Source organism: Enhydra lutris, unplaced genomic scaffold (genome assembly GCF_002288905.1).
Source record: "Enhydra lutris kenyoni isolate GAN:26980312 unplaced genomic scaffold, ASM228890v2 scaffoldscaffold9, whole genome shotgun sequence".
NCBI lineage: Eukaryota > Metazoa > Chordata > Mammalia > Carnivora > Mustelidae > Enhydra > Enhydra lutris.
This window is the reverse complement of record NW_019154093.1, coordinates 21,288,887-21,313,340: the sequence shown is the minus strand read 5'-3', so window position 1 is coordinate 21,313,340 and position 24,454 is coordinate 21,288,887. Positions and strand designations below refer to the sequence as shown.

The window sequence follows — 24,454 nt, the reverse complement described above, 5'->3', positions numbered from 1 at the left end:
TTACTCCAGAAACTGATTAGCTTTTGAGGTTTCCCCTGTGAAGAAACAGCCAGTTTTATTAATGTAAACATAGTGTTGAGGGTGTGTGTATGTATATGTACTTTTTTTAAAAATTCTGCTAAGATGATCATTTGTGTTGGTGTGTGTAAAGAGTAGCTGACTCAAAATGTTTTGTGATTTTTTTTTCTTTCTTTAGATACATCAAATTGCGGAATGGCTTGCAGGCACTTTTGATTTCAGACCTAAGTAATATGGAAGGTAAAACAGGAGATGCAACAGATGATGAAGAAGAAGAAGAAGAGGAGGAAGAAGAGGAAGACGATGACGATGATGATGACGATGACGACGATGATGATGATGAGGATTCTGGAGCTGAAATAGAAGATGATGAAGAGGGTTTTGATGATGAAGAGGAGTTTGATGATGATGATGAACATGATGATGATGATCTTGATACTGAGGATAATGAATTAGAAGAATTAGAAGAGAGGGCAGAAGCCAGAAAGAAAACCACTGAAAAACAGGTATGAATTATGTCTATAATTATGTCTTTTTCTAATTTGGGAATTCTTTGGGATAATTCCTAAACTCATGTTTTATTTCTTAATGTCAAAAAGTAAGTGTATATTCATTTTTTGATCTTCAGTAAAGATCTATTTTATATGAAAATAATATTTTAAAAACATTTTGCTCTGATTATAAGAGTATATATAAAAACTTATAGAAATGGATGGAAAATTAAAAAAAACATAAAAATCACTCATAATCATAACTCTCAAAAGTAATCACTGGTAATATTTGAGGATTTGTATTATTCTTAGCATGGAGTAGAGGGATAAGAGAGTATATAACCTTTGGAGAGACTGGAAAAAGAAAAGAACAAGGTAGTATAGAATTCTCACCTGGGCCTATGGTTCTGAGAGTCCTCATGGGTAATTTCTGCTTAGTAATTTCATGTGTTTTTATCTCTTTTTATGGGAAAGCACCAAGTAATTTGGAGGAATTGAAATAAAAATGGTCAGTTGAGCTTCAAGTAATATATATAGTTGACTGTTGAACAGTGTGGGGTTTAGGGGTACCAACCTCCTGTGCAGTTGAAAATCCTTGCATAACCTTTGATTTCCCCTAAATTTTTTTAAAAAAGATTTTATTATTTATTTGATGGACAGAGATCACAAGTAGGCAGAGGTAGAGAGAGAGAGGAGGAAGCAGGCTCCCTGCTGAGCAGAGATCCCGATGTGGGGCTCAGTCCCAGGACCCTGGGATCATGACCTGAGCTGAAGGCAGAGGCTTTAACCCACTGAGCCACCCCGGTGCCCCTGATTTCCCCTAAAATTTAACTACTAATAGCTTGCTGTTCCCTGGAAGACTTGCTGATAGATAGTTGATTCACACATAGTTTTTAAAAAATATATTTTATTTATTTATTTGAGATAGGGTATAGGACAGATAGCATGAACAGGGCAGGGGAGCAGAGGGGGAGGGAGAAGCAGGCTCTCCACTGAGCAGGGACCCCGATATGGGGCTCCATCCCAGAACCCTAGGATCATGACCTGAGCTGAAGGCAGATGCTTAACATTGAGCCACCCAGGCACTCTGATTATTTTGTATATGTATTATATGTTATATGTATTATGTACTGTATTCTTATAATAAAGTGAGCTAGAGAAAAGAAAACATTATGAAGAAAATCATAAGTAAAAGAAAATACATTTACAATGTTGTATTTATTAAAAAACATCCAAGTTAAGTGGGCTTGAGCAGTTCAAACCTGTGTTGTTTAAGGGCTAAGTATAATAACAATAAATAAATATAGCAATAGGGCTTGATAAGGAGAATTTCCCCTCTCTGGACATCTTTTGACGAATGCCTCCATTTCATAGTAGGGAGCACCTATATTAGAGGATAATATATTTTGGAGACATTACAGTGGAATTGATCAGCTAATGTTTGTGAAAACTAGTTTCTTGACTATCGATAATACATTCAACATGACATAGTCAATATACAAATGAAATTAAATTCATATTATTAAGACTAAAATCTAGATGTCAAACATACTATAAGGTGGTCAGCCCTCAGAGATATAAAGATGTGAAAATACAGGTAGTAGATATTTTATGAATAAATCCTTTTGTGGATAGTCAATCTTCCTGGAAAAATTACTTTCTTAAAGAAGATTGTACCAGTTTTTACACTAAGTTGTTGGGGGAATTGGATCACGTTTTTAAGAATCTATTTGCCCCTTGCTATATATATTATTAATGATGCCTGTTTTGGGGTAACATGATAGGACAAGTGGTTTTAGTTGGAAAACTTTAGGAATAAAAATGAAAATACTGAAAAGAAATAATTGATACTCTATATTAAGGTCTTTATGAATAAATCCGGCACTGATACATTAACTTAATTTAAAATAGACCTCATAATTCCAAATAGAGCAATAAAAGAAAGGAAGAAATGATAAAAGTTACAGAGTAGAAAGAACATCCACAGTCAGGAAACCTGAGTTCTAATTCTGTCTCTGTTTCTATTTGGATGGTTTTATGCCTTTTCATTTTCTCATTTCTAAAACAAAAAAATTAGATTATTTACATAATTTTTTAAAGGTTTTTTTTTTTTTTTAGAGTAGTCTCTCTACCCAATGTGGGGCTTGAAATTACTTGATCTTGAGATCAAGAGTTGCATGATCTACTGGCTGAGCCAGCCAGGTGTCCCTAGATTATATACATAATTTTTAAGGTCAATTTTAGCTCTAAAACTGATTATGTCATAACTTCATAACTGAATATTTCCTGTCTGAAAGTTTCTGTACGTATCTATTAATTACTTTTCCCATGCTTTGAACTTCTTTATGTCTTCTGTCAACTGATAAGCAAAACTCTAGGGTTAAATTAAAAGCTTGTTTTGACAGTCAGTTTTATTGTCAAGATGTAATAAAATACCTTAGATTTATGTAGCAGTTGTGAACCCCTTTGACAAATGAAGATGTGCATCCAGTATTTTGGTACCCCTTTTTATTTTGTTTAGGTGGATCAAACTCTATAAATGTTTCCCTTTTCTAGAGCATCAAGATCAGATTATAGTGATCATTTAAAAATGGCTTAAAGCTGCCTTTCTTTTCTGAAAACTCAGTATGATATATTGCCTCATGAGATATCAATAGCTAGTGTTCTGTATCATTTTAGAAAGGAATGCAGGAACCTAATGTAGTTTGAAGATGAAATCAAATTGTTCAGATGCAGTGGTTACACTCGTGAAAGGAAAGGTCCTATGATTGTAACATTAGAAATGGTTTATATTCGTTGAATGAATAAGTATCTGCAAAAGGGAAATAAAGTTAGATAGGCAAGATAAGAAGTGCCTTAAGAGTAGTTTAGGGTTTTGCATTGGTTTTATGATTAATTTTTATTGGAAAAATGTGGACCTTGTTTAAGGTAAATATGAGAATTAGTAAAAGAAGTAGAAGGAAATAATTTTGAGGTTTTTGGAGAACATTTACGTAATTAAGAAGTTAACTACTTTTCTGAGGATCATTTTCATCCCCCTCCATTTTCCTCATCCTGAAAGGAAGTTGTTCTTGGTCTGAAAGTTTTGATAAATTAAAAAGGTTGAAATTTAAGTATGATATATATAGAATTAATGATTTGTTCAGGGTTTTCTTAAGTCAGTTCTCCAGTATGAATTTCTCAAGTATGAATTTCTTGGGTAGATAATTCTCAAGTATGAATTTCTTTTCTAGCAATCGCAGAGCCTGTTTTTGCTGTGGTCAAAGCTGACTGATAGACTGTGGTTTAAGTCAACTTATACAAAAATGTCTTCAGCCCTGCTGGTCAAGACAAGAAATCTTTATGGGGTAGTTGGAGCTGAAAGCAGGTTAGGCACCTATTAAACATCATAGAACAGGTTAGACTGTGGTTCGAAGAAGTGGATATTCCCCCATGTTTTAACTGAGTTTATGTGCCTACGTCTACAAAATGGGATTTACATTATCAAACGAGGCTGTTTGGTTCTTCTAAAAACATATTTTCACTATCTGACACATGGTTAAACTTCATATCAGGAACATGCTATTTCTTAAGAGTTCTCTTTCTAAAAGAGTAACCATTTATCAAAACGCTCTTTGATGCCAAATATGTTAGCCTTTTAAAATTGATATTTGAAAAAGTTGGGGAAGTTAATAATTCAGCTTCCTATCCTCAAGGATTCAGATTGACTTATTTTCCCCTCCTGTTTTGTGTCTTTTAATTTACAATGACATAATGGTATACCCTAATCATTTTAAGTGGTGTACCTAATCATTTCTAAGTGACAAACCTAATCATTTTTAAGTGGTATACCTCTTGACGATCTAATTTGTTAAAAACCTTTGATTTGCCGAAGGTATTGGGGGAATATCTATTGATATATGTATTCTGTATATGAAGACGTGAAGAACTAAAAAGCCTCTTTAAAGTTCTATAGATTTTTAATAAAGATTTTCTTTTTTAACCATTTACTTATTTTCTTTATTAGATGTTTTCCTGACATGTATTTACCATTTTAATAAAAATGAAAATTTTTGAATAACACTGAGAAGTCTCACATCTAGTAACTGAGTTACTGAACACAGAGTCTTTAATTGCTACGAGTCTTTAATTGCTAATTGCTAGACATATTACTTATGCAGATTTCTGAAATCTAATAAATAAGGAAATATGACTTGGTTCAGAACTCTGAAATGCTGGCAAGAAATGATATTTGGTAGGCTGGCTAGTCCCCTTCCCCCACCTTTTTTTTTTTCTGTTTCTGCTTTTTCCCTTAGGTCTGCACCTGTTCAGCATTTGGCAGGATGGCAAGAGGAGGAGCAGCAGGGTGAAACTGACACAGTTCTGGTGAGTTTCACTTTGCTGCTCCTCCTGATACTCAGGGAAAGAATTTTATTACTTTCTGTTGGAAACCATCAGTCTCCAAGTGAATCCTTAATATGTGATGACAGTATTATTTCTTTAGGATTGACTCACTATTTGTATGTGTTCTACTTATTCCAGTCTGCAGCAGCTCTTTGTGTTGGAGTTGGGAGTTTTGCTGATCCGGATGACCTGCCCGGGCTGGCACACTTTTTGGAACACAGTAAGATCTTTGTAAAATATCATTCCTGAGTGTGTTTTTTCCTTCAGATTTGTATGAATTGATTTCAAAGATGAGTAACTGGTTTGATAAAGTATGATATGTTTAACAAGGTAAAAGGCTAAGAAAAAATATTTATGAATATTATAGCTGAAGACTTAAATTTAATCTCCTTAACCATATTAGTTTTGTGGATTAGGATGAAACCACTTAGAAGAATATTTTAACATGTAGATTTTATTATTGTTCAGGTATGCTAAGGCCAACAGATCAGCAGATAATTGCCTGTCTCTAGAAATCTAGTCTTTAACTTTGGGAAGGGCTGTCTCTCCCACGGTTAGCAAGTCCCCGAGATGTCAAAGCATTATAGAAATACAGAAAATTAAAAAAACTTGATTAATATCAAAACAAAACAAAATCTTTGGTTTAACTATAAATGTACCTAAATAAAACCTGTGTGGATGCTATATAAATAGAGACAGATATTTTAATCCATGTTTGTTTTCTTGAATTATTTTTGTTTTGATTTTCTAAGCTAATTGAGGGTAAACTTCTCTCCTTAGGAGTTATTATAATAACAATCTGCATACATGCTTATGTTGTTTGCATTTTAATGTTTCTTAGTTTTTTTATGCTTAGTTTTTTTTAGTATAAAACTAATATATGAGCATTATAGAAAATTACAAAAACAAATAAAATGAAGAAAGTATTATGGAGACACAACCATTGTTAACATGTTGGTATATTTTCTTCCAGTTTTTTTTGCATTTGAGAAATTTTATCCTTGATAATAAAAACATTGTCTTATATCTTTGTCTTCTGTGACTTTGTGTTCTTTCCACTTAGTGGTGTTCATGGGTAGTTTGAAATACCCAGATGAAAATGGATTTGATGCCTTCCTGAAGAAACATGGGGGTAGTGATAATGCTTCAACTGATTGTGAACGTACAGTCTTTCAATTTGATGTCCAGAGAAAATACTTCAAGGAAGCCCTGGACAGGTAACTAACTCAAAATGTATATTTATTTTAATTATCTAAAGACACCTTACAAATGGTAATAGTGGATGTTGTTCTCTGGTATTTCTTTCTAAGCAGTACTCTAACTCTGTAGAATTGTCATAGTACTTTATTTGGAGAAATGAGCAAATTATTAAATGTCCTTGGTTCCTGTTCTATAATACTTAGTCTTTGTATTGAAGATTAAACTGAAACCCTTAAACACCTTTGAGTTTCATAAATGTAATCTGTGGTGGCTCATTATTGCAATTATTTTTCTAATTTAGTAGAAAATACAGAAAACAGAAGCAAAAAAAGGGTATGATTGCTTCTAATTTTATCATTTAAAGATAACTGTGGTTAATGTTTGGTATATAGCCATCTATATTTTTAAATGTTTATGGGATCATATTATTCATATTTTTTTATCCTTTTTTTTTAATTCATATTTTTTATATTTTAATTTTTAAGTCTTAATTCCAGTATAGTTAACATACAGTGTTAATTTCAGGTGCACAATATAATGATTCACCAATTCTATATATTACTCAGTGCTCATCAAGATAAGTGTACTCTTAATCCCCTTAATCTATTTCACCCATTCTCCTATCCACCTTTCTTCTGGTAACCATCCATTCTCTGTAGTTAAGAGTCTGTTATTTGATTTATTCCTTTACTTCCCTTTATTTGTTTTGTTTAAGTTCCACATATGGGTGAATCCTTTTATATTTTTAAACAAGGTATATCATTTTTACACATCATTATATAATTTATAAAACATAATATTAAGGGATTGGCTGTTATTTTTGTTGTATAAGAAGTATCAAAATGTGTTCAAGTTACATATTTTTTTAAAGCTTTCAGTACTTACTGCAAAATTGTTTTCCGGAAAGCTTATGTCCATGCATTAGTAGAATTTTGATATCAGAAGGATGCAGACCAAAGTCTACACTAGAAAAAATGAATCATTTCATGCCAAATTCTACATAAATAAAAGATTAAAATATAAAAAAAGAAATCTTGAATTTGACCAGTATAATTTAAGCCTTTGAGGGCAGAGATTTTTGTCTATTTTTTTTTTGTTGATATCTTTGCAGCATCAAGAATTTGATAGATAACACAGATAAATTTGTTGAATGAATTCATAGTGTTTCATTATAGAAAAAATTACCATAAAATTACCATAAATGACCAGAAAATTCTCAAACCATGACAAAAGTTCAGTTTTCTTAAATTGTCTCTTTCCTTAAGAGATTAATTTGATGCTGAAAAATTTTTTGGGTAAAATTCTGTAAGTTGAAGGTATATACCATTATTTTCAATGAAATAAATATGTGTTCCTGAACCCCCAAATTATCAACTCTTTTGCTAAAACAATGTCAAAATCCCATTAAAATTGACCCTGTTGCCTTGATAACACTATCATAGGATATAACGTTCTGGTTTTTCTTTATTAATCTCTAATATGGCTGGTGCCTTGTTCAGTGAATTATTTTATGGCTGTTTTTAATTGAATACTTAAGAACATGCTCATAGCACATACATTTGATACTCAGTGTTTCTATAAATCAACATTTAATCCCAAAATAACAAACAAAAGGATAGGGACAAAATAAATCAGTGAAGGCAGAGCAAATGATATTAAAGGTTATCTTTCCTGTGAACTTTTAAAATCAGGAATACTCTGAGGATGATTGCATGTTTGCTCATTTCAAAGTTCTTAGTTCCCAAGGTTCACAAAATCCAAACAGGTCTTTGTATGTGTAAAGAAATCTTAAGCAGTAGTCAGGTTGAATTCTCATGACTTCATATTTTGTTACAAAAACAAAAATAGCCCCCAAGATAAACACACCAGTACCCCTCCTCACCCCCACCCTCCCCGCCAAGAAAACCCCCATCTGGTTATATCTAAATATAAAGAAGGAAGAAGGGGCACCTGGGTGGCTCAGTGGGTTAAAGCCTCTGCCTTCAGCTCAGGTTATGATCCCAGGATCCTGGGATCAAGCCCCACATCGAGCTCTCTGCTGGGCAGGGAGCCTGCTTCCCGTTCTCTCTCTCTGCCTTCTTGTGATCTCTGTCTGTGAAATAAATAATTAAAATCTTAAAAAAAAAAAAATAAGGAAGAAACCCATTTCATTGGAAAAAAGATTAGGCAAAGGGTATGTTGAATAAATTCTGACCACCTCAGATTTGATGAAATATGGTTTAAAGTTTAGTTAAAGAACTTGATGCGTTTCTTCATTCTGTACATTTCTGATTTAAGGACGGCTTTAGGAAATCAAAAGATTATTACATATTTGTTTCTACTTACAGAAAAAGAACCTACCAGATAAGAATACTACTATATTAGTAGAAGAAATTAATAAGAATATCAAATTATGAATTTATGACAAATGATAGTGGTAGAGCATTAAGTATTGCATCTACTGTAATAAGTATGATATTATACTTCTACAATTACTAAGGAATAAAGTGTCTTAGGTTCTTTTGCAAAGGACTCATATAGCATACATTGAGTGTGCCGGTATTTTTTAATATGTCAGTAAAATCTAATTCCTTCACACAAGTCACATTGTTTGTTAGTATCTTGGATCATTTAAGTAAAAAGTTGAGGAAATGACTGAATTTTTACTCTGGTAAGTAAGTGAGAATGAAAGCTGCTTTTGCCCTGGTGGCATTTGCTAATTTCAGTATATTTGGACTTGGCTTTATCATTATCTCAGGCCAAGGGCAAGAAATATCAAAGCCTTGGATGTCCACAAAGTGGGATATCTAACAGGAGACCCTTATAATAAGCTGGGACTCAGGTCGAGGAAATGGATCAGACATCCAAAGGAATTACAGCCTATTTTCAGAATGCCTGAGTTTTCTGGTGAACTTCAAGCCTTGATTGTGATTTAACACAGTCCAGAATTGGTAGTATTCTTGGATCCCTGAGAGAAGCAAGCACAATTCTTTAAAAAGAAAATGCTTCCATTGATGGATAAATGGAAGAAGAATATATGAAATATCTATAGATAGATGTAGACAATGGAATATTATGCAGCCATGAGAAAGAAGGAAATCTTTACATTTGCAACAAAATGGATGGACCCAGAGGACTTTAAACTAAGTGAAATAAACCACACAGAAAAAGACAAATACTGTATGATCTCACCCATGTGGAACCAAATAAAAAAAAAAAAAAAGGAAAAGAAAGAAAAAATCCGAATTGATCGAAACAGAGTGGAATGGTGGTTACCAGAGGCTAGATACTGGGAAGATGGGAAGATGCTGGTCAAAGGGCATACACTTTCAGTTATGAGATGAATAAGTTCTGAAGATACAATGTTCAGCATGCGTGGTGACCATGATAATACTGTAATGTACACTTGAAATTTGCTAAGAGAATAGATCTTCAACATTCACACACACACACACACACACACACACACACACACACAGGAAATTAAGTAAGGTGATGGATGTGTTAATTGTGGTAATAATTTCACAAAGTATATGTATATCACATCATGTTATATACTTTATTTTCATAAAAGATTTTATTTATTTATTTGAGAGGGAGAGGGAGAAGCCGACTCCTTGCTGAGCAGAGAGCCCCACATGGGGCTTGATCCCAGGACCCTGAGATCATGACCTGAGCTGAAGGCAGATGCTTTAACTGACTGAGCTACCCAGGTGCTCCTGTACATTTCATTTTTTTATTTTTAAAGATTTTATTTATTTATTTGACAGAGAGATAGCAAGAGAGGGAACACAAGCAGGGGTAGTGGTAGAGGGAGAAGCAGGCTTTCTGCTGAGCAGGGAGCCTGATGTGGAGCTTGATCCTAGGATCCTGAGATCATGACCTGAGCCAAAGGCAGCTGCTTAAGGACTGAGCCACCCAGGCGCCCCTGTACATTCTAAATATATATAATTTGGGGGTGCCTGGGTGGCTCAGTTGGTTAAGCATCTGATTCTTGATCTTTGCTCAGGTCTTGATCTCAGGGTCATGAGTTTAAGAATTGCATTGGGCTCCATGCTAGGCATGAAGCCCACTTTAAAAAAAAATAAAAGAAAGAAAAAAAATATAATTTTGTCAACTGTACTTCAAATAAATCTGCAGAAGAGGGGGAAAAAAAACCCCAAGAAAATGCTTCATCCTAGGCCTTATATTATTGCTTGTATAAATAGCTTTTCAGTAAAATGATCACCATTCAGTCAAATGTAAGGAGACCCACAAAACAAGACATGAGTGAGAACAGAAAGACCTTTAATTCATTGGAGATCTTAAGCATTGGAATAGTTAGACACAAATTATAAAAATGATTATACTTTCTGTTTTAAAGAATTAAGGCATTGGGGTATTTGAGTGGCTTGCTTGGTTGAGCATTGACTCTTGATTTTAGCTCAGGTCGTGATCTCAGAGTCTTGGGATTGAGCCCTGCATCAGGCTTCCTGCTCAGCGGGGAATCTGTTTGAGGATTCTCTCCTTCTGCCCCTCCCCACATTCACAGGCTATCTCTAAAATAAATCTTAAAAAAAGAAGGCACAAGTTTGAATACAGTTGCAAGTAATAGGAAACTGTAACATGTGACCTATGAGATTTGGAAAATAAAAATAAAAACATCTTGAACTGAGATATGATTAAAATCGAAAACTTAATGGATTGGTTTAAGAAAAGAATAGGTACAGATGAAGATAGAATTAGTGAACTAGAAGATAGGCCAAAAGAAATTCAAAATACAACATAAAGACAGGAAAATACAGAGAAAAGGAAAAAGGGGTGTAGAAGATAGAGCAGAAATGTCCAGTGGAGTCCTAGAAAGAGGAGAGAGAGAAATGGAGAGGACACAGTATTTGAAGGGTTGATCACTGGAAATTTTTCAGAACATCAAGTCAGATGTTAAAGAAATCTAACAGATTCCAAAAATGCACATTAAAAGAAATCCATATATGGAGAAACAGTCATCCTGCAGAAAACCAAATATAGGAAATCTTTGCCAGATAAACAGGCAAAATTCCTCCAAGGGAATATTAGTTAAATTGCTAGATGACTATTTAGCAGCAGTGGTGGAAGGTGAAGGACAGTGGGATATCTGCAGTAGCCTGAAAGGAAATAACTACCAACCACAAATTCTACACCAAGCAAAAATATGTTTTAAGAATGATTATAAAATAGATCTTCAGACACACAGTTGAGTTTGCCACCAGCCAAGTAGGAAATTCTAAAGAATTTATTTCAGGTAGAAGGAAAATGAAGGTCAGAGATGAAAAAAAGAACAATGAAAGTCATTTTACATGAGTAAATATAAATGAACGTTGATTATTTAAAGCAATAATTGTGAAATTAAAAAGTACATAGAATTAAAGCAAAATTGTATATCAGTCAGGAGTAATATAAATGAAGAAAAGTTATTTTGGGGGATAAGGTTTTGATTAACATTAGACATTGTTAAAAGGATATATGAAAAAAAATTAAAAAAAAGGATATATGGAATATTTTTTAGGGTAACTTCTAAAAGGACAGAATTTGAGGGGCTCATGGGTGGCTCAGTTGGTTAAGCATCTGACTTCTGCTTAAGTTAGGGTCTCAGGGTCTTGGGATCAAGCCCCACATCAGGCTCTGTGCTTAGTGGGGATTCTGCTTTTCCCTGTCTCTCTTCCTCTGCCCCTCTCTCCACTCGTGCTCTCTCTCTCAAATAAATCTTTTAAAATACAAAAAAAAAATAAAAAGAACAGAATTTGAGTGTAAAAATTCCAAACCAGTACAGGGAAAACATTTGGAATTGTTTTTTAAAAAACATTTAATTAAGTGATAAGTTAGGTGGCACCAATTCTTAGTTCTAAGGGAACTCACAAAATAAGATGAGAATCAAGGAAGGCTTGCTTTCTGAAAGAAGTGGTGTTTTCTGGGATCCGAAGGATGAGTAGGAACTGCCCTAGGCTAGAGGCAGTCCATGAGCTTAGACCCCTTTTTAATGACTGTGATGGAATACCTGCTTGCTAATAAATCTCTTTCAAGTGGTAAGAATTGAAGCTGGGACATGGCTGCCCAGTTTGATATTTTCAGCCTCCCTTGCAGTGAGGTATAGTCTTGTGGAAAGTCTTGCCAATGAAGTGTGAGTGGAAGTAAGATGATCTCTGACCCTACACCTCAGCTGGAAAGGAAACAACTTTGAAAACCTTGTGTTGAAAATGACAGAGTCCTTATCATCTTGAGTCTCTGAAAGTCTGAGTGGAGGAGAGCTACCTACTGATCTGGTTCATCTATCTTGGACTGTCATAGTAGCAGGAAATAAACTTCTGTCTTCTTTGAGTCATGACATTTTTGGCTCCTTTGTTACAGCAGTTAGTATATATGTCTTTGCATATGTGTGTGTGTGTCTTTGTGTATGTTTGTATGTATACATGTGTGTTTTGTTTTTGTTTTTTTTTTTACAAAAATAGAATATTTGGGCGCCTGGGTGGCTCAGTGGGTTAAAGCCTCTGCCTTCAGCTCAGATCATGATCTCAGGGTCCTGGGATTGAGCCCCACATCGGGCTCTCTGCTCAGCAGGGAGCCTGCTTCCCCCACCTCTGCCCCGCCTGCCTCTCTGCCTGTTTGTGATCTCTGTATATCAAATAAATAAAATAAAATAGAATTGTACCATATGTACTATTTCACTTAACAAATCCATAGTATCTATATCTATATCTGTATATATATTTTTAAGATCTTATTTACTTATTTGACAGAGAGAGATAGAGAGCACAAGAAGGGGGAGCAGCAGGCAGAGGGAGAGGGAGAAGCAGGCTCCCTGCTGAGGACCCTGGGATCATGACCTGAGCTCAAGGCAGACACTTAAATGACTGAGCCACCCAGGCATACCTCAATAAATATATTTCCATGATTTTTTGAACCTTTAAGTTGAAAGAATAGTACAGATAATACACACTACATTATCTTGTCAACTTGCTTTATCTTTCACTCTGTATATTCTTTTTCTGAACAATTTCCAAGTGACCAGGCTTTATGATGCTTCACCCTTAAATACTTCAGTGTGCATCTCCTATCGAAACAGACATTCTCCTGCAATACCGGCACTGCCGCAATACTAGTGCCTTAAGAAAATTTAATCATCCCTTACATTATCTAATATGTAGAGCATATTCAGTCTGAATTGTCCTCCGTTTTTCTTTTAGTTGTCTTGATCTATGATCCAGTCAAGGTACATGCATTGCAAGCAGTACATCTCTTTAGTTCTCTGCCCTTTTTGCTTTTTTTTTTTAATCATTTTTACTGTTTTAGAGAGTCCTAGAATACCTTATTTTCTGAATTTGATTGACTCCTCATAATAAAATTCAGGTTAATAAAAAAAATTTCTCTTAAATAATGAATTCAGAGGAAAAAATGGGAGAGACAGAAACAGAACACGCGATGAATAGTACAAAGGGGGAGGGGGATGATGTAGATCCATATATATCAGTAATTACTGTTAAATGTATATGAATTAACATTCAGTTAAAAGATAAACATTATTTTCAAACCTGGTTTTCAAGATTTAGATATAAACATAAAAATACAAAAGGTTGAAAGTAAGAGGGTCATAAAATAATATATCATGCGGATAGATATACCAGTGTAAAGAAGGCTAGAGTACTTACATTGATATCAGAAAAAATAGGTATTTTAAGGCAAAAAAAAATTTACTGTTGTTCAAGGCTTACTTCATGTTGTTGAAAATTTAACTAGGAAGACATATTTGTTTTAAATTTGAACACATCTAATTAACATAGCCTCAAAATAAATCAGATATAAGGACAAATGCATAAATAGCCAACCTCTGTGGGATATTTAACATTTCCTTTTCAGTAATTGAGATAACAACCATTACCATGGTTTCCAGGTTACAGATTTTTCCAGGTGTAATAGAATGCTTTAAAAGGTTAACCATATTTTAAGCCACAGATTCAGTCCAAATTTCAAAACACTGGAGTCCTATTAATTACATTTTTTGATCACAGTACACTGTTAAAATTCAGCTAGGAATCAATAGCAGAAAGATAGCTAGAACACCCACTTTTGTTTGGAAATTAAATATACTAGTATGAAATACCTGGGTAAAAGGGGGAGAAAGCATGTCTGAAATTAGAAAATATTTGGCATTGAATTATAAAAATACGGAGTATTGTGAGATGTAGGTATAGTAATACTTCAAGGGAAATGTATAATCTTAACTGCATATGTTATTTTTTTTTTAAGATTTTACTTATTTATTTATTTGACAGAGAGATACACAGTGAGAGAGGGAATAGAAGCAGGGGAAGTGGGAGAGGGAGAAACAGGGTTCCTGCAGAGCAGGGAGCCCGATGCGGGGCTGGATCCTCGGACCCTGGGGTCATGACCTGAGCTGAGGGCAGCTGCTTAATGACTGAGCCACCCAGGTGCCCCACTAACTGCATATGTTAGAAGAGAAGAATGCCTTAAAGTTTATGAGCTAGACAGTCTCAGGAAGTCTGAGCAAAATATGCCCAAAGAAGGTATAAGGAAATGATAAAAATAGGAGCAGAAATTAAAATGTAAAGCAAACTGACATCACCAGGAAGGGTGAAGTAAAAGTACATCTGAAAAGCCTTGCCTCTATAAGAGCAACGAGAACATTGACAAAACTCATCAAAATCATTTTTTCAGAACGCTGGATATTTAAGAAGCTCAGCAGATTGTAGAAAAGCATAAGTTTAATGACATCCACAAGACATATTATAGTAAACTTTTTGAAAGCCAAATATAAAGCGAATATTGAAACTAGCAAGTCAAGCAGGGGTGCCTGGGTGGCTCAGTTGGTTGGGTGTCTGTCTTTGGCTGGGTTCATGGTCTTGGGGTCCTGGGATCTAGTCCTTCATTGGGCTCCCTGCTCAGTGGAGAGTCTGCTGCTCCCACTGCCCTTGCTTGTGCTCTCTCACGTGCTTCCTCTCTCTCAAACAGTCTTTAAAAAAAAAAAAAGTCAGAAGAAGCTCTTATACAAGATAATCTTAATAAACAGCTAATTTCCCATTGCAGCCTTGGAGGCAAGAAGGCAATGGTATGACATTAAAGCTGCCGTAGATTATAAACCAAGAATCCTTTAAAAAATTTTTTTTTTTATTAACATATAATATATTATTTGTCTGAGGGGTACAGGCCTGTGAATCATCAGGCTTACACATTTCACAGCACTCATCATAGCACATACCCTCCCCAGTGTCCATAACCCAACCACCCTATCCCTATCCCCCCAGCCCCCAGCAACCCTCAGTTTGTTTTGTGAGATTAAGAGTCTCTTATGGTTTGTCTCTCTTCCGATCCCATCTTGTTTCATTTTTCCAAGAATTCTTTTTTAAAGATTTTTTTTTTTTTACACATACAGCAAAACTTTTTTTAGTTTTTATTTTAATTCTTGTATAGTTAACATACAGGGTTAAATTAGTTTCAAGTGTATGATACCCTGATTCAACAATTCTGTGTAGTACTCAGTGCTTATCAAGATTAGTGTACTCATAATCCCCTTCATCTGTTTTCATCCATTCCTCCACCCACTGATCCTTTAGTAACCATCAGTTTGTTCTCTAAGAGTCTTGTTTTTTGGTTTGTTTTGTTTGTTTCTTAAATTCCACATATAAATGAAAATCATAACGGTACTTTTTCCCCCTCTGGTTGACTTATTACACTTAGCCTTATACTCTCTACATCCATCCATGTTATTGCAAATGGCAGGGTTTCCTGGTTTTATGGCTGAGTAATATTCTGTTGTATGTATGTGTATATATACAAAATCATCTTTATCCATTTGTCTGTTGATGGACACTTGGATGGCTTCCATAATTTGGCTATTACAAATAATGCTGCCATAAACATAGGCAATTAGTGTTTTCATATTTGTGTAAATGTCCAGTAGTGCAATTACTAGATCATGTGGGAATTCTATATTTAGTTTTTTGAGGAACTTTTAAACTGTTTTCCACAGTGGCTGTATCGGTTTGCATTCCTACCAGTAGTGCACTAGGGTTCCTTTTTCTCCACATCCTGTCAATACTTATTGTTTTTTGTGTTTTTGATTTTAGCCATTCTGACAATGAGGTGATATCTCATTGTGGTTTTGATTTGAATTTCCCTGATGGTGAGTGATACTGAGCATCTTTTCATGTGTCTTTTGGCCATCTGTATGTTTTCTTTGGAGAATGTCTGCTCATGTCTTCTGTCCATTTTTAAGTGGATTATTTGTTTTGTTTTATTGAGTTCTTTATATATTTTAGATACTAATTCTTCATCAGATACATCATTTGCAAATATTTTTTCCTATTCAGTAGGTTTTCTTTTGGTTTTGTCGACTGTTTCTGTCTTTGTGTGGAAACTTTTTATTTTTGGTGTGATCCTAATAGTTATTTTTGGTCCCTCTATAAGGAGACATATCTAAAAAAATGTTGTTATAGCCAGTATCAGAGAAATTACTGCCTGTGCTTTCTTCTAGGATTTTTATTGTTGCAGGTCTGACATTTAGGTGCTTAATCCATTTTAATTTTATTTTTGTGTATGGTGTAAGAAAGTGGTCCAGTTTCACTATTTTGCAGGTAGCTGTCCAGTTTTCCCAGCACCATTGGTTAAAGAGACTATCTTTTCTCCATTGCATAGTCTTACCTCCTTTGTTGAAGATTAATGGATCATATAATCGTGGGTTTATTTGTGGGTTCTCTGTTCCATTCCAATGATCTATGTGTTTGTTTTTGTGCCAGTACCATACTGTTTTGATTACTACACCTTTGTAGTATATCTTGATATCTGGTTTTGTTTTTCTTTTTCAAGATTACATTGGTTGTTTGGGGTCTTCTGTGGTTTGTACAAATTTTAGGATTATTTGTTCTAGTTCTGTGAAAAATGCTGTTGGTGTTTTGATAGGGATTGCATTAAATCTGTAGATTGCTTTGGGTAGTATGGACATTTTAACAATATTTTTCTTTCAATCCCTGAGCGTGGAATATCTTTCTATTTGTTTGTGTCATCTTCAATTTCTTTCATCAGTGTTTTATAGTTTTCAGAGTACAGTTCTTTCAGCTCCTTAAGTTTATTCCTAGGTATTTTATTATTTTTGGTGTAATTGTAAGTGGGATTGTTTTATTAGTTTTCTGGTGCTTATTATTAGTGTATAGAAATGCAGTGCATTACTGTATATTGATTTTTGTATCCTGCAACTTTACTGAATTCATTTATCAGTTCTAGGAATTTTTTGGTGGAGTCTTTTGAGTTTTCTATATATAGTATCATGTCATCAACAAATAGGGCAAGTTTTACTTTTTCCTTACTAATTTGTATGCTTTTTATTTCTTCTCATTGTCTAATTACTGTGGCTAGGACTTTCAGGATTGTGTTGTATAAATGTGGTGAGAATGGACATACTTGTCTTGTTCTGACCTTAGGAGCAAAGCTCTTAGTTTTTACCCATTGAATATGATGTTAGCTCTGTGTTTTCCAAATACAGTCTTAAAATATTGAGGTATATTCCCTCTAACCTACTTTGTTGAGGGTTTTTTTTTTTTTTTAATCATGAATGGGTCTTGTACTTTGTCAAATGCTTTTCCTGTATCTATTGAAATGATAATATGATTTTTAAAATTCTTTTCTCGTGTTGATGTGATGTAACAAATCAGTTGATTTGCAAGTATTGAACCATTCTTGCACCCCAGAAATCTACTTGTTTGTGGTGAATGCTTTTCTTAATGTATTATTGGATTTAGTTAGCTAATATTTTGTTGAGGATTTTTGGATCTGTGTTCATCAGAGATGTTGGCCTGTAGTTCGTCCTTTTTTTTGTAATGTCTTTATCTGTTTTTGGTATCAGGGTAATACTGGCCTCATAGAATGATTTTAGCAGCTTCCTTCCTCTTTTTTTAGAATAGTTTGAGAAGAATAGGTATTAACTCTTCTTTAAATGTTTGGTAGCATTCATCTGTGAAGTGGTCTGGTCCTGAACTTTTGTTTCTGGGAGTTTTTTCATTACTGATTCCATTTAATTGTTGGTAACCATTCCGTTCAAATTTTCTTTCTTTCTGATTCAGTTTTGGTAGGTTATATGTTTCTAGGAATTTAATGATTTCTTCTAGGTTGTATAATTTGTGGGCTAATAATTTTTCAGAATATTCTCTTATAATCCTTTGTATTTCTGTGGTGTCTGTTATTTTTCCTTTCATTTCTGATTTGTTTACTTGAGTCCTCTGTTTGTTTGTTTGATGAGCCTGGCTGAAGGTTTATCAATTTCGTTGATTTTTTTTTTCTTTTTCAAATAACCAGCTCCTTGTTTCATTGATCTGTTCTTTTTGTTTGTTTCTGTTTTGTTTATTTCTGCTCTAGTCTTTATTATTTCTTTCCTTCTGTTGGTTTTGGGTTTTGCTTGTTCTTTTCGTAGCTCCTTCAGAGGTAAAATTAGTTTGCTTATTTGAAATATTTTTCTTGCTTCTTGAGTTAGGCCTGTATTGCTGTAAACTTCCCTCTTATAAAAGCTTGCTGCTTGTCAAAGATTTTAACTGTTGTGCTTTCATTTTTATTTGTCTCCATGTCTTTTCAAATTTTCTCTGATTTCTTGTTGACCCGCTCATTGTTTAGTAGCATGTTATTTAACGTCCATGTAATTGTGCTCTTTCCAGATTTTTTTCTTGTGGTTGATTTGTAGTTCATAGCATTGTGGTTAGAAAAGATGCATGGTACTTCAGTCTTAAAAGTTGTGTAGACTTGTTTTGTGGCCTGATATGTAATCTGGAGATTATTCCTGTGCACTTGAAAAAAATGTTCTGCTGCTTTAGGATGGAATGTTCTGAGTGTATGTTTTAGATCCATCTGGTGCAATGTGTCATTCAAATTCATTGTTTCTTTGTTGATTTTCTGTTTGAATAATCTGTCCATTCATATAAGTAGAAGATCAAAGTCCCCTACTATTACTCTGTTACTAGTGATTACTTTCTTTATGTTTATGTTATGCTCGTATATTGGGTGCATAAATATTTACAATTATTATATCTTCTTGTTGGGATTGTTCCCTTTATGATTATATAGTGTCCGTCTTGTTCTTTTGTTATAGTCTTTGTTTTAAAGTCTATTTTATTTGATACAAGTATTGCTACCCCAGCTTTCTTTTCACATCCATTTGTGTGATAAATACTTCTCTATCCCTTCACTTTCTTTCTTTTTTTTTTTTCTTTTAAGATTTTATTTATTTATTTGACAGATCACAAGTAGGCAGAGAGGCAGGCAGAGAGAGGGGGAAGCAGGCTCCCCGCTGAGCAGAAAGCCGGATGCAGGGCTGCATCCCAGGACCCTGGGATCATGACCTGAGCTGAAGACAGAGGCTTTAACCCACTGAGCCACCCAGGTGCCCCAACTATCCCTTCACTTTCAATCTGCATGTGTCTTTAGGGCAGAAGTGAGTCTCTTGTAGGTAGCATATAGATGGATCTTGCTTTTTTATCCATTCCATTACTCTATGTCTTTTGATTTGAGTGTTTAATTCATTTATATTCGGTGTAATTAGTGGTATATATGTACTTATTACCATCTTATTACTTGTTTTATGGCTGTTTTGTAATTCTTCTCTGTTCCTTCTCATGCCCTCTTCTGTCTTGATTATTTGGCTTTCTTTAGTGAAATACTTGGATTTCTTTCTCTTTATTTTTTCAAATCTGTTACTAGTTTTTGATTTACAGCTACCATTTGGTTTGTGTGTAACATCTTCTGCATATAGCAGTCTATATTAAGTTGATGGTCACTTAAGTTTTAGCCCATTCTTTACTCCTCTCCTCACTGTGTTTTAGGTATACGGTGTCATACTTTACATCTTTTTCTTTTGAGAGTGTCTTAACTGATGTTTACAGATATACTTATTTTTACCAATTTTGTGTTTCCTACTTTTTAAACTCTTATTTATAGTCTTTGCTTTCCACTCAGAGTCCCCTTCAGTATTTCTAATAGGACCGTTTTGGTGGTCATGATTTCTTTTAACTTTAGTCTGTCTGGGAAACTCTTTAGCTCTCCTCCTGTTCTGAATCGTAGCCTTACTGGATAGAGTATTCTTGACTGCTGATGTTTCCCTTTCAGCACTTTGAATATATCATCTGACTGGCAAAGCTTCTGATGAAAAATCCGCTAACAGCCTTATGAGGTTTCCCTTATATGTAATGTTTTTCTTTTCTCCTGCTGCTTTTAAAAATCTCTATCACTATTTTTGGCCTCTTTAATTACTATGTGTCTTGGTTTGGACCTTCTTGGATTGATTTTGTTGTGGGATCTGTGTGCTTCCTGGATCTGGATTTCTTTTTCCTTCACCCAGATTCAGGGAGTTTTCAGCTATTTCTTCAAATAAATTTTCTGTCGCAATTCCTCTCTTCTTCTGAGATACCTATAAAATGAATGTTAGTATATTTCATGGTGTCACTAAGTTTTCTAAGTCCATTTTCATTTTATATTTTTTCCTCTCCCCTCATCTTGATTGTTTTCTATTATTCTGTGTTCCAGGTCCCTGATCCATTCACCTGCTGCTTTTCATCTAAAATGTATTCCATCTACTGTATTTTTAATTTCAGTTACTGAGTTCTTCATTTCTGATTGGTTCTTTATGTTTTCTGTCTCTTTGTAAGGGGTCTCACTGAGGTCCTCAGTGAGTCTTCTCAAGTCCAGTGAGTATCTTTATCATCGTTAGTTTAAATTCTCTATCAGGCATATTACTTATCTCTGTTTCATTTACATCTCTTGCTATGGTTTTGTCCTGTTCTTTCATTTGAGACATATTCCTCTGTCTCTTCATTTCGTTTAACTTTTTGAGTCTGTTTCTGTATGTTAGGCAATTTAGCTACGTCTCCTGCTCTTGAAAGTAACAGCCTTTTGAAGAAAAGGTCATGCCCTGTAATGCAGTATCCTCTGTTCACTAGAACCTGGTACTTCAGGGTGTCTCCTATGTGTGTTGTGTATGTCCTGCTGTTGTGGCTGAGCCGCTTTTTTCTTTAGTCCACTTGTCTGCAATGCAACTTCTCTTTTGTTTGTTTGGTTCCTTTGCTGTTAATGGGCCAGTCTGGGGCCACCTTGGGCTTTAGTTGAGTCAGATTGAGCGTTTGCCAGAGATGCTGTAGCCCTAAACTCTAGAGTGCTTTTCCTGTTTTGTCCCCTGAGAAACTTTTGTTGGTGGGCAAGGCCTGCAATCAGACCAGCTGTCTACTCCCAGCGCACTGTTGGGGCTGCTGTGTGACTGGTATATGTGGTTATCTTTCCGTTTCTCTGGGGCAGGAGTCACTTTGGAGTGGTGCCGGCACATTGGTACTGCTTGCACACTGTCAGGCTTGTGGTGTTACATTGGATAGCCTCTCACCAAGGGTGTATTAAAGGGGGCAGATCTGTAGAAGCATGTAGGATGCAGGGTGTTAGTGAAGTTTGCCCTGATCTGCTGTGGAAAGAGATGTGGAGAACAGGCATGGCTGAAGGGGCATGTCCACAGGAGAATGCAGGTGTGGGTTGGCGATGTTAGCAAGTTAGGTAGCAAGTATCAGCATTGTGTTATGTGCTTAGGCTGGTAGTAGGGGGAGGAAATTGCCCCCCCCCCCAACTCCTTTGTTCCTGGAGAAGTCTCCCAACTGGTCCCTGTTCATATAGCACAGGCTCTGAGATTAGTAAATCTCCCTCCTGTGTACCCCAGGTGATTTTCAAACTGCTGCTTCTATGCTGTCTCTGTGGGACTGTTTGTTTTGCTGTCTCTTTGGGGTAGGGACTTCGTTTCCTCTTGCTCTTCCAGCTTTCTCGGAGCCAAGCCCACTGATTCTTCAAGTGCCAGGTTTTAAGTCCTGCTGGTTGTAAGAACTTGTGAAATTCAGCCCCTCTGTTTTTCAAAACTAAATATTATGGGAATTTGTCTTTCCTGTGTGGGCTCCCCAGTGTGGGAGTCTTTCTCTCCCCTCTATGCACCCGGGTGTCCCTCCCTCCCATGGACAGTCCTCAGTGTTTGTTTAGCTCACAACCATGACTCTGCCCTTCCTGCCCTCTTCCATATGGTTTCTTCTCTACATTTAGCTGTAGAAAATTTGTTTTACCAGTCTTCAGGTCATTTATTTACACTGATGTGTTATCACGTTGTATCCATTGGACAAAGTGAGCTTAGAGTCCTCCTATTCCGCCATCTTTCCCTGAAGTCTCAAGAATTCTGTATCCAGCAATAATGTCCTTCTAACTAAAAAAATTAACACATTCTCAGATAAATTAAGAGCTAAGTTTGTCACTAGCAGATCTTCTATATATGACCTGTAAGGAGTCTTGGCTGAAATGAAAGGACAGTTATATCCACATGAAGAAAAGTGCACTGGTAAGGTAACTACATAGATAAATGTAAAAGAATACATATACTTAATGTTTATAAGGTTTTTTCCCCCTATCTGATTTAAAAGGCATTAATTTTATAAAGCAAAGGTTATAAATATGTATTCATAGTCATATAATATGTAAAGCCATAACTTGTATGACAGTAGCTCAAAGGGGTAAAAGAATAGGTATATAGGAACAATGTTTTTGTATAGAATTGAAATTGTCAGTATTAATTTAAAATGGTTGTCATAGGTTAAGATATTAAGAAAATAACTCAAATACAGTAAAAGAAGTGACAAGGGGATTAAAATAGCACACCAGAAAATAATCTGTTTTGGGGGCACCTGGGTGGCTCAGTCGGTTAAGGATCTGACTCTTGATTTTGGCTCAGGTCATAATCTTGGTTTGTGAAACTGAGCCCTGTGTCAGGCTCTGTGCTGGGCTTGGCGACTGCTTTAGATTCTCTCTCTGTCCCTTCTTCCTCCCACTCCCAAAAAAGAAAAGAAAATACCTATTTTAACAAAAAGAAGTCAGCAATGGAGAAATAGAGGGAGAACAAGGTAAAAGATCTATAGAAAACAAATAGCAAGAAGTAATCAGAGGGCACCTGGGTGGCTCAGAGGATTAAGCCTCTGCCTTAAGCTCAGGTCATGGTCTCAGGGTCCTGGGATGGAGTCCCGCATTGGGCTCTCTACTCAGCAGGGAGCCTGCTTCCCCCCATCTCTCTCTGCCTACTTGTGATCACCTCTCTCTCTGTGTCAAATAAATAAATAAAATCTTTAAAAAAAAAGAAGTAATCACAAATCCTACCTTATCAGTTATTACATGTAAATGAATAAGCATTCCAATTAAAAGACAGATATTGGTAGAATGGGTAAAAAAGTATGATTCAAACATGCTGTCTGTAAGAGACACCCTTTAGATTATAATACACCAATAGATTGACAATGAAAACATGGATAAAGATATAACTGGCAAATGGTAACTCAAGGGAGCTGGAGTAGTTATATAATGTCAGACAAAATAGACTGTAAGATGAAAATTGTTGACAAAGGAATTTTATAATGATAAAAAGGTCAAGCCATCAAGAAGGTATAACCAGGGACACCTGGGTGGCTCAGTGGTTAAGCATTTGCCTTTGGCTCAGGTCATGATCTCAGGGTCCTGGGATCGAGTCCCACATCAGGTGCCTTGTTCAGCGGGAAGTCTGCTTCTTCCTCTCCCACTCCTCTTGCCCGTGTTCCTTTTCTTGCTATGTCTCTCTCTGTCAAATAAATAAACTCTTTAAAAAAAAAAAGAAAATACAACAGTTATAGACGTACATTGATCTGTCAAAAGCCCCAAAACACATGAAACAAAACTGGCAAAATTGAAGGGAGAAATACACAATACAATAATAATATTTGGAAGTGTAAAATTGTACTTTTTAAATAAGATTTATTCATTTGTTTATTTGAGAGAGAGCACAAGCAGAGGGGAGGAGCAGAGGGAGAGGGAGAAGCAGACTCTCTGCTGAGCAGGGAGCCCAACATGGGGCTCAATCTCAGGGCCCCAAGATCATGACCTGAGATGAAGGCAGATGCTCAACTGACTGAGCCTCTTAGGCACCCCTCCACTTTTTTTTTTTTTAAACATGTATTTATTTTAGAGAGAGAGAAAGAGTGGGGTTGAAAGGGGCAGAGGAAGAGAGAATCTTAAGCATAGTCTGCACCAAACACAGAACCTGACATGGGGCTCGATATTACAACCACAAAATCATGATCTGAGCTGAAACCAAGAGTTGGATGCCCCACTGACTGTGCCACCTACGCATTCCAAATTCCACTTTTAATAAAGCATACAACAACTAGGTAGATCAACAGAAAATGGAAGATGTGAACATCAGTATAAACTGGTAGACATCTATAGGATATTCCATCCAAAGTGAGCAGAATACACACATTCTTCTTAAGTGTAGCTTGGATCATTCTCCAGCATTGACATTTATTACCTCATGAAAATAATTCCCAATAAATTTGAAA

The 24,454-nt window shown here is 35.5% G+C and overlaps 1 protein-coding gene across 2 annotated transcripts in view; it reads left to right on the top strand.

Annotated features, from left to right (window-relative positions):
• Positions 1-24,454, top strand: part of LOC111142972 (nardilysin convertase) — a 109,152-nt gene that overhangs the window by 34,652 nt on the left and 50,046 nt on the right. Inside the window, exons 2-6 of one of the 2 annotated variants that reach the window (XM_022496331.1) lie at positions 197-524; positions 3,743-3,876; positions 4,805-4,874; positions 5,031-5,112; positions 5,956-6,109. In XM_022496331.1, coding sequence (XP_022352039.1) covers positions 197-524; positions 3,743-3,876; positions 4,805-4,874; positions 5,031-5,112; positions 5,956-6,109 — 768 coding nt within the window. The remainder of the gene's footprint in view (positions 1-196; positions 525-3,742; positions 3,877-4,804; positions 4,875-5,030; positions 5,113-5,955; positions 6,110-24,454) is intronic. The other variant, XM_022496332.1, reaches the window with a different exon arrangement.